Raw genomic sequence first — 14,160 nt, forward strand, 5'->3', positions numbered from 1 at the left:
TCAGTCGTTACTCATGCGCCGCTCAAGCACACACACACGTGGAGCGAGGCGAAGGGCCACCGCCAGATTTATTGCCGAAAAATATTTCTGCCGTTATCTGCCCTGCTTCCTCTCGGCGGGGCCGGGGGGGGGGGGGGGGAGGCAGAGCAAAGAGCAGCCCGCCTCCGCCACAACCTCCCGTCTCCCTCCACACCGGCCCCGCCGCCATCCCGGGGCCGCCGCGGCAGGTGCGCCTGCGCCGCCCGCCCGCCCGCCCTCACCTGCCGCCCCGCCCCGCTGACGCCGCTCCACGTCCCGGCGGGCGAGCGGCGGCCGCCTATAAAGAGGGCGGCGGCGGCGGGCGGCTCCTCATGGAGCGCTGCGCATCGCCCCCGCCGCCGCCTCCCCGCTCTCCCGCCGCGACAACCGTCTCTCTCTTTTTTTCCCCCCTCAACAGCCGCCCGCCTCGGGACCGTCAATGCGCGCTGTGGCGGTGATCGCCGCGCTGGTCGTGGTGGCAGGTGTGTGTGTATGTGTGTGTGTGTGGGGACGGTCGGTGAGGTGAGGTGGCGGGCGGGGGGGGGGGGGGGGGGGGGGTGTCGCGCGCCGGCGGTCGCTTTGCCCCCCTGCCCACGGCGCCATTTTGTCTCACAGCGTGCCGGCTTGTCGCCGGGTCTTCGCCCAACGCTACGGAGCCGGAGCGGCGCGGGGACCCCGGCCAGCGGGAGCCCGAGGCCCGCGAGGGTGAGGCCGTGTCGGGTCCCGATTACGAGGAGGATGAGGAGTACGAGGAGGCGCTGCCCGTCCACCAGTACATCGTGGACGACTTGATCCGAGGTGAGTCGGCAGCCCGCCGGGGGACGGGGCCAGGGGTGAGGTGGGCTCCTCAGCTCGGCGGGGCCGGGGGCTCCCCGGTGGCGGGCACCGACTTCTTTCCGACTTCTCTCTCTCGTAAGGCTGCTACGCTTAGCTGGTAGAGTACGGAGCAAAAGCGTGCTTCTGCTTGAAACTGACGCATTTAAAATAGGCTGACAGGGTTGAAAACTTGGGGTGAGTGCGACTGGGGTGTGTGGAAGCTGCAGGTGAGCTGATTGCCTGCTGTACTGCTCTCCTCCTGATAAACCTGACAGGAGGGCTGTGAGGGGGTAGCTGCCACCTACTTAGCATGGAAACATCACTGGGGTTTATGGGTGCTGTTTGGCCCTAAAGGTGGGATTTATACACCTTGCCTCTCTTGCTTCAAGGATTTTCTGGGTGTTTTCTCATGATGGCTTCTTTGAATTGGAATTGACTAACATTTCATGGGAAAGAAGACACTTAAACCCCCTTAAGCGGCTGCAGGAAAGTTTGTTAAGCACCTTTCAGGCAATACTTCACTGTCAATAGCTGTTGTGTGATTTTTTTTTTTTGTTATTTGTCCACTTGTTAAGCTGTGAGGAGATCTGAATAACCCATCTGACAATGGGGATGGGAGGATTTTGTTGGTTCTGGCCTAAGTGCAGTTGTAATACAAAGCCAGGTACCGGTGAGTGATTTGAACCTCCGTAGATGTTAGTAGGCTGGTGTTGTTGCCTTCTAGGGTGGATCTGGCTACTCTTTTTTTTTCCTGTGGAAACACCCTGAGACTTGAATGAGACTAAAGGACCTCTTAGGTGAAGGGGCACCATGCTCCAGGTGTTCAGTCTAGGGAATTTATGGACCCTTGATGAAGTTTTTTATCAGCTGAAGACCCCCAGGGTAAACAGGAATGCCAGAGTTACTGAGCAGTTAGTCCTGTAAAACTACTGGCTTGGTGACTTAAGTGTTGTATAACTGCACAGAAACCAGAATTGTTACCAGACGTGGTTGGTTTGTAGACCAGCTCTTCTACTTGGCATGAGGTTTATCTGTGGAGCCTTCAAGCTGTTATGATTCAACTGCGGATGGCTTTCCTGGCTGTGCAGCTTGCAGACAGGGACACGGAGATCAACCTGACATGCTGAGCCTTGAAGAGGGAAGAATGGAAACGGCTTCAATTATGAAAGTGTGAACCTAAATATCAAGTCGAACTGGACAGAATAGGGGCCTCGGCTGTCGGTAGTAAGCTCACGCTTCTAGGGACAGGAAACCTTGCTGCAGGAACAGTGTTCCTTGTTTGCATATTAATATAGTTTATACCATTTGAATCAGAGTTCTGGTTGCTGAAGGCGTTTTTGCTTTTAAGTAACTTCAAGCCAGGCTTGTTGCTCTAGAAGTTAAAACAATCAGCTGTCTAGACAACAGTGAACTACACCTTGTTTCTTTGTGCAGGCTCTCGCCTTGTCACTAGAAATACAGGGTTATGAAGTAGTCAAATCCAGTTGTGTCCTGTTGTGGTGATCACCTATATGCGTAGTGCTCTGGGTAAAATATTAATACTCCAAAAATAATGTTTGTTGGGTCTGCAGAGCACAATAGAGAAATTGTAGAGTATTGTAAATAGCTCTACTGTTCTTAAGACCTGTTCAAACTCACTTAGTTAACTGTTACTCCTGAATAGCACAGTGTTGCACTGAGAAGACTTGCTTTATGGCTATGGTAAAGGGATGGCTTTTTCAGAGAACTGGTGTTTTACCAACTTGCTCTAGAACCATGCTATCGAGCTTTGACGCCTGCATGGAGCAGCTACAGAGCTTATGACCCTTAGTCAGTGACTGGCTTCAGCTTGTTCTCCCCAGTGAAAGGAAGATGATTGCCCTTGCTTAAATCCAAAGGCTACTAAGTCACCAGCATTTTAAACCACACTCTTCTAGAGGTTTGTCTTAATTGAGATAATGAGGGGCAACAGTAAACGGCAGAACAAATAACCCGACTCTTGCAAACTATCCTGCCTTCGCTCCTTCGGTGCACTCGGCATTTCTCTCAAAGTAGGAGAACTGGAAACGAACTATCTTCTGCTGAAGACAGCACTGCAGGTTGTTTGGGAGAAACAAGTATGCTAACTGGGATAGCAAGCCGTCTTGCCTCTACAAGTGCCCAGGACTATCTAGCGAGTTATAATGCCTTTCATCACGGATGCAAATGGAGAGTTTAGAGCCATGGAGGCTGTTCACCTTTTATCTGACTCGATATAACTGCTGGATGGCTTGGCTCAGCGTGAACTCGGTGTTCTTTACAGGTCTATGCTTGGACCTGCACAGTTTCACTCAAGTATCTTAAGCTGTGAAATGCTGCAGTCCTTCAGCTCTGCTGCTCTTCATCTCTGGTGGCTCTCTCAGCTCATCTGCTCGTGCTGCTTTTGGCCTGCATTGCACAGAGTTGTGCTTCATGAGCTTGTAAGCTTGCTGCCTTTGTGCTGGGTGTGACATGCCCAGTTGCATGCTCACTTGCATCCTATGCTTCCTGGTCACAGATTCTCCTGCAGTGACCATCCTCCTACCCCTCACCAAATTCTGTAATTCAATTTTCGCAGAATCTAGCTTTTTAGCATTGCTAGACTGAGTCATCTTGTCCTTTTTTCAGTTGAACCTGTGGTTAAACCCAAGCCAACAAAGAGGGGGGGTGAGAAGAATGCTGGCAAATCAAGAAGGAAGAAAAACAAAGGGAAAAACAAAAAGAAAGGGACTCCTTGTGAATTGGAATACAAAAACTTTTGCATCCATGGTGAATGCATATACCTAGAACATCTCCAGATGGTGACCTGCAAGTAAGTTACTTGAACCTTGTGAGTTAGGTGTGATTGGCATGAGCTGGTGGTGTTTGAGAGCTCAGAGAAAAATCAGTGTCAACTTGGCATAGATCCATCTCCTGCCATATTTTGACTGAGAATCTTTCTGCCATGTAAATTAAGTGATGATGGAATCTGAGATGCATAACAAGCCACTGAACTCATCAGTTGGTCATAAACTCAAACCAAAAGAATGAAAAGGCGTGTCTTCCTGGAACATTACGCCCAAACTAATCTCGACTTGTTGAAATGCTGACAAACCTTGTGCTAGAGCAGTGACTGCATTTCATGAACACGCTCTGAAGCGAGCATCTTGAGATTCATGGGAAACTCTGAAGATGTCTAAGTCAGGTTTGAATGTGTGTGGGTGTCCTTGGCTCCAGACAGCACCGGAGCTGATAAGAACTTGTGTTCATGTTTACTTGCAGGTGTCATCAGGATTTTTTTGGTGAGCGCTGTGGTGAACAGTTCATGAAGACTCAAAGGAAGAATGATGTGGCAGACTACTCGAAGACTGTGTTGGTAGTGGTAGCTGTCCTGCTCTCAAGCATCAGCTTCATTACTGTACTTATCATTGTGATAGTGCAGTAAGTATTATACTCTTTGGTGTCTGTCTAGCTTAAGCGTGAGTGGGGCTTGTGTCCAGTAGCCCCAAAACGTGAGTAGGTCATCTGAATTACCTGTGTGGAAGGCATCCAAAAGGGCTGAGTTCTTATCTCAGCTTGGATATGTCTTGAGGGTAGAAGCAAGGTCTGAGGAGTTCCTAGGTGACTTAAGTGTTCACTTACCCTGTCTTGCTATTGGCTGTGGGCAGCCTGTGACCCTGACGTTTGGAAAACAAGAGCCTTTCTGCTCTTGCTACAACCGGGATAGTTACAGTGGTGCAGAACATCAGCAGAAAGTGGAGGAGGAGCATTAATGCTGACACAGCAGAGCCTGCCCTAATCCTTGTGGAGAAGCCTGCAAGCAGTAATGTAACAGCCTCGCGCTTGGTTATTATCCAACAACTGGGTACACAGCTGGAGGGAAGGAAAAGGTGCTCCAACGTCCATTTATTAATGGACGTTGCTGGGCTTAAATACTTAATACTGGGGAGGGAAGCATATGGGGAAGTCAATGCTGTCAGTCCCAAGTACTGTGCTACTTGCTGTTAAGATGGAGGGAACAACCATTCCAGCCTAACTAACTGCTGACAGTTTAGTGTGGTGGGTAATCTGAATCTGGGGTCCTGTTGTGAATGAACTAGAAGAGCTTTTCTGGATACGTGTTTCAAGCCATATATCGAAGTAGTCTGTGCACCTGCTAAAAAGCAGTATGCAGCAGCTTGTGCTTGCCTGTGTCTTTGCTTCTTGCCTGTGTGTTTGCTGGGAGTTTGTGCTCAGGTTAGGTAATCAGCACAGGAAGCCAGACTCCAGCGTTTCCTGAGTATTGGAGCAGTCCTCCAATTCCGACACTGCAGCTCCACCACATTAGGGCTTGAGATATTGTAGGTGAAACTCAAAAGTTCAGTCTAATTTTAGATCCTGATGCAGTACATCAACTGAATTGGGTACGTGCTGTACTCTTTCCTGCAATTCAGGAAACAAGGTGTGCATTTGTCTTTTCACAGTTGCTTCATATTTAGATCTGAACTTGAGGAATGCTGGGATGGACACTTGTTCTCTGAACACTGCCTCATTCCTTGCTGCTAGGAGAGATAACCAGTTCTGTAGTGCTGTAAGAGTAAATGATCATTCTTACTTTCTGGAGTGAGCCATGGAATAGGATTGTACTTGTTTCGTGCTCTGAACTCTCACAAGCTTGAGGTTCATGAATCTGTACTTTAATCCAGACAAGGTAGATGGTCAGTTTGGAACAGTCACTAGAAAAGACTGGAGGAAGTGGGAGAAAACCAGTAAGCAGCTTGCTTATGATGTGTTTAAGGGACACATCAAGGGGACAGGAACTTCAGATACTTGAAGTCCACAGGGCTCTGCTGTGGGGAGGAGGAAAGCAGTCTGGTCCCTGCAGCCATTTGCTAAAGCCACCAGGAAATGTGTCCCCCAGGAAGCCTCCTGGCACTTTGTGCAGTTCCATCAATAAACCCTCTTCATCTTGCTACCCAAATGGGCTTAAGCCAAGAAGCCCTGGCTCTGTGAGGCAGTGCCTAACTCAGGGGCTCCTTGACTTTATCGTCAGATACTGCTTGATGCTGAATGCTTAAAAACTGCCTTGCTTGAAACTTCCTGCTGCTGAGGAATTGCCTGAGGATTCAAAGGACTTGAGTCTAAATGCTGCAGAGGATGTGGGGGCTGGAAACAACAGGATGTATGTCAAGGTTCAAAATGACCTCTAACGTGCTGTAATTCCACAGGGTCAGGAAAAAGTGTCCTCAGTATGAAGAGAAAGAAGAAAGGAAAAAACTTCGACAAGAAAACAGAAATGGCCATGTTGGTGTGTAAATGGGGAGAAAGCAGGTATGAAAGCTGACTTGAAATGCCTTCCAGTCCTTCCAGGCTGGAGTTATCCACGTGAGAATTGCATGCATGTTTTGCGAAGCTAGTGTTTGCTTTTAACACTTGAAGTGCGTTGAAACACATAGGTTACATGTGAATGACTGGCTTGGTTTTCTGCTTTCCCAAAACCACCCGAGTTGTGCTAGTTCTTGAACAGCTCTGTTAACTTTCTGGCTGCTGTCTTAAAGAAGTGAGGATAGGAAGCTGTACTGAGATAAGTGGACTTGTGAAGAAAAAATCCTGAATACCTGGGCAGAGGCAGGTTTAGTGCAAGAAAGCATGGTAGACTTCCATCATGGAAGATGGTGCAGCAGCCAAGTGAATCATCACCCCTCATAAGAGAAGTACTGAGCATTTTCATGTCTTCTCTGCAAGGCATGAGAAAGTTTCTGGTGCTTAGAGGCTGTAAACCAAGACCAAGCTGCCAATTCTGTGAGCACCATGGTTAGCCTCTCAGTCAAGTTTCATACTGTCATAGCAACTGAGTGCTAAAGCTCCTTGGCCTAGGTGGATCACGCCTGGGAGAAACCTAGTGGATTTTAATGAGCAAGCAAGTTGGTTTCTTCTGAGCGAAAGTGTACCTAACAGCAGACTTGAGGACCCTTACTGAATAGGAGTTATACTACGAGCTGAAGGAGGAAACCATAAAGGATAGTCCTGAGAAGTTCTGGCAGAACTCAGGATTTTTGCTTTGCCACATGTCAGCTACAGACCTTGTCCAGCTTTGCCCAGTGACAATTGGAGTGTTTTGCCCAAAGCTTACTTGAAGCTGAAGAGTATCCAGCAGAGTGTCCTCAGGTGTTTGCACATCCTTAACCTGCCTGCCTCAGATGTAGGTTTGATGTGGTTCTAGCGCAGAGTGCTCGTGTCTTGGGTGGTGATTAATGTCCCTGGTCTGCCCCTTACAGAACAATTCTCATGTGGCCACTGCCAAGCTGCAGGGTACCTCTGGCTACCTGACACATCCACCTGGACACTGTGGGCTGGAGCTGTTGCCACTAAGCCCTGATTCATCAAGACAGAGGCTGCTGCAAGGAGATGTCAACATGCTACTTGCTGCTGAAATGCTTGCTGGGGAGGACAGTTACCACTACATCTTGGCACAATGATGTGGAAGGAGCTGCTGCTGTGGGGTAGAGGACCTGCTATCAAGACCTGCTAGAGACTACTGCTACCGAGCCCTCTCTATCAGTCCTGGAGCTCCAGTCTCTGCTGTTGTGTGGATGGACTTTATTCTGTTAGCAAGTCTCCTTTGGCAGCTCTGTGACTCTAAGGGAGAGAGCTTGTTGTAGCTTTCTGGAATGGATGCAGGGGAGAAGATTCCGTTCTCTCTCCCAAAGTGAAAAAGGGAAGAGCTCTGGATGGCTTCCCTCCCTAGACCTCAGTGGATGAAAAACCTAATTCTGCTGTCACTGTGCTCACTGTTGATATCAGCTTCAAAGAACTTCATCTCTAGTTCTGACTTGCAGGGCGTTGGTGACAGATCTTTGTCAGCCACACCTGGGTTCTGTTACTGTATGTGTGGAAAGTAATCCCTCTGAATTCAGTAGGACTTGTTGTGTGAGTGGAGCTATCCATTTGTGTGTGCGCTAGCCTGAGTTAGAATTAGTCTCCTCAGGATGCTGAGACCGTAAATGCAAGATCTGAAGCTCTGTATCTGAAGGAAAAGATCCATGCTCAAAGAAGCTTATAAGCCTGGACCCATCAGTTATAAACACAAAGCTACTTCTGTTACCCAGATACTCGATGCTGCTTTAAGCAGCACTTAAAGTATAAAATGCTTCACATGAGATCCAGTCAGTTGAACTTGACGGAGAACCTGTTCCTGTGAAGATTTAAATTCATGCACTGACACTCTGCAAGCAGTGGTCTCTTGTGCTCTACCTTTGGTGCAAAGAACTCAACTTACCTCAAACTTTTCTGACCCAAGTGTCCTTGGTTTCTTGAACTGTCCATGCAGTCTTGAGCACAGAGTATTATTTGAGTTCAGTTTCTTCCTGGAAGAGTGAATGTGTTCTGTATAAACAGAGCAGAATTCTTTTGGTAGCAGAGAAACACCATTAATTGTCAAGTCATATCTGTAAATGTGTAAATATTTATTACTGTATTTAATATTTAATGTTTCCATAACAAACTTATTTATTTTATAATTAAACTTTTTACATAACCTAATCATGGTAAGATTTTTTTTCTTGCTCTCGGGAGTACATGTAAACACATGAAATTAGAGCTCGGTTTCTCCTCAAAGCAGGAATTTCAACACTTCAGAGCACAAAGTACGGCTGTGAAGAACTGTAGCCATGTGTCAGGTATGAGCTTGGTGCTCTCACAAGAGTGCAAGTTGTTTGTAAACAAAATGTGCAAATGCAAGTACTTGTTTCTGTAGGAAGTCCACTTAATTCAACTACAAAGGAATCTTTCAGTTACTGGATTAGGGAGGGGCTAAGTAAGCCACCTTGTTGGAAGCAAAATCTTAAACTGAAGTTTGAGCAAATGAGTGGCCCTTTGGACTGGACTAAAGAGGAGGGACTATTAGAGAGGGGAGAGCCTTTAATCTCTATGCGGTCAGGGAGAAGTTGGACAGCGGCTTGAAACTTGCTCTTAAATAAATGAGGAAAAGCAGAATAGCCTCAGGTCAGTGACTCCCTAAACAGAAAGGGAGCCTTGGCCTCCACAGTCTGCCTTGAATTTCTTTTCCTCCCCAGGTAGTTATTAGTTGAACTGTGTGCTGATGTTCCCTCTAAATATGTCTAGCAGTGAGCTGGGGTCTAAGTTGAGAGTTGCCTGAAAAAATGAGCGTCAAGGCGGTGTTTGGCTTTAAAACCACAGTTATAAAGCAGATGATTGAGAACCTTGTGTTGAGGCCCTTTTCTCAAAAGCATATTTGAGAGTTGTCCCTGGCTGTGGCTGAGCTTCAAGCAGGGAAGAAAAAAAACCTACCAAAATGCACAACCAATTTTAATTACGACCTGAGTTGTGTACCCAGTGTAGTAGAGTGTAGTCCTGTCCAGAGTAGCTGAGATGCATTTGCCTTGGCCTCCTGACTTTGCAAGTAGTTCTCAGACTTTGAAAGCAGCTCGTATGGTATGTAGCTGAGGTACAGGTAAATGTATTGCAACATCTCTTGGGAAGATTGCAAGACTTCATTCCAGGGAACTTGCTTCATTACCAGAGTAAACAGCACTTCTCCAAGCGGCTTTTCCGCAGACATTTGCTATTAGAGCTCTGGCAAGAAAAGCTGTTTCTGTCAGTCATGCCAAGCTTTTTGCTTTGGAGTAAACAAGCCCAATCTCGGTGGTAACCAAGCCATAGCTTAGTGAGACTGGGGCTGGATTACAACTCCCATTGGAAAACTGTGAGAGGCTTCTTCCAGAAACACTTATTTCTCTAGTCTTCTTCCTGGAGTAACTATCAGCTTTTCTACTTGATAGGCTAAACCAATGCTAGCACAGAAAACTGAGCTGTTTTCCCTTTTTCCTCCCCAGCTTGAAAGCCTAACAGGAGTGAAGCTACTAGTTTAATTTGTCAATTCCGGCTGTTTTATATTTTTCATACTCTGATTACCGAGTGGACCGGAGGGTGTTTTCCAAAAATAGGCAGTTAGGCCTAATTGAGCTATTTCTGGGAGGCTGGACTCTTGAAAATTTGAGTGTTAGCTGGCGTTGTCCTGGCTTGGAATTGGAACTTGTATCAGTAATCAGGAAGGAGAATTGTTGCCGAGTCTCCTTAGCTGAAAGTTTGTGAACAGCGGAGGGCAGGCTTCATAGAAGACTTGTTCCGCTCTAGGGTTTTAGGTTACAGCCAGATTTTCTGAGAGGTAGGGCAGCCAGCAACTCCCTCGTAGAGAAGACTTTTGCTGTGGGTCAGTCACATCCAGCATTGCTATAGTGCTTGCTACCAGAGCAGAGCTTTTCTGTGCCTGAGAGATGACGGCTGTCCTGTGCTAGGCAGGGAACTTCCCGTGTTCCTTGCGGTGGCTTGCTGAGCGCTGCAAAACGTTTTCTGTGTATGCTGAGGGAATTCTTTTTTGAGAAATTTAGTGCAGGGAGTTAAGGGCAAATCTCCCTGTCCGGGAATGACATACGTAACTGTAAATTCAGAACTGATATACAGCTTTGCATTTTAAAAAAAAATTCCCTTAATTATGTTTTTAATCAATTATAACTTCTAGCAAGCAGTAATGTTTTTTTCTGCTTGAGCTATGGTCCTGATGTGTAACAGCTTGCTACCAGCTTCCTAATGTAAATTTGATGCATAAGCACCATCAAGATCTATCGTGTCCAGTGGGTTACTTGCTTAAAAAAACACCACCACAACTGATGGGTGGAACTATATGCCTGGAATTCTCTTGCTGTCCAAGGATGCTACGCTTGTGTGACAAGCAAATGTGATCTGTTGCAGGGCAAGGCCAAAGACAATTTTTATTGTTGATCCTGCACAGCCAGGTCTGCTCTTCAGGATATATACATCATCTGGCTTTTAACTTGCTCCCCCCACCATAGAGTTACCTTAGTTCCACTAAGTGTGCCTGGGTTTCTGGTCCCACATCTTAGCAGTAAGTTATGCCTCCAGATTTTTCTTGACCTTCCAGTGGTAGTGTTACTTTGACAGGAGAGCTTCTGTGTCCTTGGTCACTTGTAGTTGCCTCTGCTGAGACCCGGAAGAGTAGCCTGATGTTTTTGCACAGTTTTCTACGCACGTGGCTGATTTTGCAAGGTATTTTCGATAGCCAGATCGGTATCCAGGAATTCTGGTAATGTGAGGGTCATGTCTGCTTGCACAATTCTTCCTTCTTTCCCCAGTGTTTTGTTCTTCATGATTATTGCATTTTGTAGAAAAAAGCGATAGCTCGGCACAGTGTTTTTCTCTGTTGTGTATCTATGAAGCTTTTGAGTGTTTTGAGTTGTCTATGACCAGAGTAGCTTCCTGTCTACTTCTGGACTTTGCTTCCCTCCTCCTGCCCTCCTCCCGGTATGCCCCTTTTCCCTCAGAGCAGTAGCAGATGTTCCTTTAAATCTTGGCCTGCTGGATATTACAGGAATGCCAGTTCTGTGTGGCAATGAAAAGGTATGAGTTTAAGATGTTTTCTTTTCCTCGGTAAATCCAGGTATACGCAGACATCTCTGAGGTTGTTTGTACTGGCAGGTGCCACGAGTAGATGTTGTGCAGTGGTTTGCCGAAATCCACCTTTGAGTTGTTTGATGCCGTTTCCAGTAACTGGTATAAAGTTTCGAGTTCTTAAAATAGCCTTGGGCGTTTTTTATATCAATATACTTACCTAGCCTGTTAGCGCTACAAATACTTCAGTAAACTACCTGAGCAAACAGATCTGAAAGCAAGGTTGTTAACTGGGACAAATGCTTGCCTCTTTTTGAAGAGCTTTTCTTGATGCGGTAACGGTATGTCTTGCTTCAGTGAACAATCCTGCAATCACTTGGCTCTTGAGGCGTTATCTTTCATAGGAAGTGATGGCTTCGTGTTCTTGGTGACAGCTGAATGCAGTGAGTGAGCGTGCTCAAGGAGCAAGGGCCAGTTGTTGGTGTCAGCATTGGAGTCTGTTCTCATGAGATACATCAGTGGACAGAAGGGTCAGACAGCCTTTAATAAGCAAACCTTGATTCCTTCTCATTTTGTGAACAAAGCTGTACATACCTATCGTTCCTCTGCTGGTTACACCTTCCTTGAGCGAGTAATCCTTGTTTACTGCAGGTCTGGCTTTGCCTATGACTTGTGAGTTTGCTCGGTTGAGACAGCTACGCCTGTGAATGTTAGAGGGAAACAGCTATTGTTTGCTTGCTGTGGATCTAGGCCCAAAGCCAAGGAAGCAGGATTTGTGCCTTTTTCAACCAAAGGCGACCTGTGAGGTGAGACATCTTGAATCCAAGGTAAAGAAATGCTTTCAAAATGCATTTTCCTAATAAGGAGAGTAGCAGTTTTTCTTGAGGAAAAACCAAATTTTCATTCATACACTTTTTGTGTGAGAAAGACATACCTTTTTGCATATAATTCAGAAAAAAGCTGCTTTTCAGCTCAACATTTTTTTGACTGAAATAATGCAGCCTATTCCCTTTGCATTGTTGGGACAAAAAGCAAAGCTAAATAGTGTGAGAGTCTGATCTAATCCAGCATTTCCAATATGTCTTAACCTAGATATCATACCCTCATTCCAACGCCATGCAAGCTAAGTCAGATAACACCATCGTTACTTCTAACTGCCTTTGGATTCTTGCCTATTGACGCCTTTGTCCAGACATTGGAAAACAGCTTCCTCCTTTGAGTGGTTTTCCTTACACAGCTGGCAGTGAATTTGTATTTGGGTATCAGACAGCAGTCACTTACAGACTGAATTAGTTTGTGGGTGGTGCTTGAAACCTGCTAGTTTTCCAGAAAATAAGGAAGTACGTGTTTTAGCATCAGTTACGTTCTTTTTGCTTAGGAAAGGAAATCTCTTCAGCACTGCAGGTAACTAGTTAAAAAACAGTGGAGACAGAAATGACTGTTAGGTGTCTAAAGCAATGAATATATTTTAAAATGTCTCTATTAGAGCATCCACAGCTCCTGTCAGCGTAGGGTCTGAGCACCTCAAAACAATCCAGATCGTATGATGTGCTGTCAGACCTGCATTCCACTCCTTATTTCAGTGCTGGGATGGTAAGGTGAATTGTTGGCATTCAAACAAGAGCCGAACCTGTTAGCTGTCCCAAGTTTTAGCCACAAGACTTAAATCCTTTGCCCTGACGTTTCTAAGCAGCGTGATTTATGTTCAGAAATGATTAAAGGTGCACACAGAAAATGCAGGTAGAAAGAGTTGCAAATGAAACTTTCAAATGTAATTTCCATGGGCACAGTTAGTGTGGCTCCTGTTGATATCTGTCTGCATTGCTTTCATACCATATCTGCCTCTTGTGGGTCTGGCTCCTTCCATTTAAAAGGCACTTTCCTGACTTATGCCTGGAGATGATTACTGTCAGGGATGAAAGGCAGACACCTCTTGGGTGGAGCAGAACAGAGCAAAACCAAACCAGGGCTTAGGGCAACAAATGTCCTGTCAGGTCTTAGTTCCTCTCATTTATGATGAAAGCTTTTCAAGAACATGAACAGTAGCTATGTGTCTCAATCCTGTTGAGATGTTCTATGCAAGCGCTAGTGTATTGCCTGAAAAAGACAGCAGCAGTTGGATTTCAGCTGGAAGGGGGAATGAAGTGGAAGGATAGAGTAGCAGAGCAGAGCAAAATGGGCCAGGGTCAGTACAGGATTTTGCATTATGACTCCCCAACAAATACCCCTGCCATGGAAAAATCGTAACTTCCCTTTCAGTTTTAAAGACTTACCTAGGATAATTCCCAAGAGCCCGGTTATCACCTGTGAAGGAGCTCTTAAAGTGCTGAATTCGACCAATACCTCTCTCATACCACTACAAATATTAAGAAAAGGCATAGCAAGGAATATTAAGGCATAGTAAGGCACATTAAGGATTGGTCCCTGCGCTATGTAAGTGCAACCGTAGTACCAGTATTTCAGTGCCTTTTGTAGGCTCAGCAGTAAGCACTTCTTACCTGTCTGCAGTGGGGGAGAGGCTTGACGGAATACTGACGCAGTGATGCATTCTGTGACGTGGATAAAAACAGAAACCATTTCCAGGCCTTTGAGAAGCTTGTATTAGCAGCAGCAGTACGAAGAAAAGGATGCCCTTAGCGTGGCTGCACGCTTACTTTTCTCGGTCACGTTTATGGTCTTTAAGTTGATGAGACACCGCAGAGAAAAGATATGTTGCCATTAGTTACATAGCCATGCCTTTAAAAGATAAAGTTAAGATTTGAAAGAAGACATGAGGTCCACAGACAGAAATGCTCATCAGTTTCAAGCCTCTAATTAGGGGCACAGAAACTGCTGTTGTACATACAAGCTTGGTGATGGCACTTGCAAATAGGTAGCCAGGGGAATTTTGTATTTGGAGTAGTCTCTCTGCAGATGTGATGGTAATTCTGCTTGCAGTGGAAG

At 46.1% G+C, this 14,160-nt stretch overlaps 1 protein-coding gene across 1 annotated transcript; it reads left to right on the top strand.

The window, feature by feature from the left end:
• Positions 1-348: 348 nt before the first annotated feature.
• On the top strand, positions 349-8,279 carry AREG (amphiregulin). Its single transcript, XM_030026437.1, has 6 exons — positions 349-500; positions 634-816; positions 3,460-3,643; positions 4,093-4,251; positions 6,018-6,120; positions 7,068-8,279. The coding sequence occupies exons 1-5, from the start codon at positions 458-460 to the stop codon at positions 6,103-6,105; spliced, it is 657 nt and encodes a 218-aa protein (XP_029882297.1). The 5' UTR covers positions 349-457; the 3' UTR covers positions 6,106-6,120; positions 7,068-8,279.
• Positions 8,280-14,160: the final 5,881 nt, after the last annotated feature.

Source organism: Aquila chrysaetos, chromosome 1, assembly GCF_900496995.4.
Source record: "Aquila chrysaetos chrysaetos chromosome 1, bAquChr1.4, whole genome shotgun sequence".
NCBI lineage: Eukaryota > Metazoa > Chordata > Aves > Accipitriformes > Accipitridae > Aquila > Aquila chrysaetos.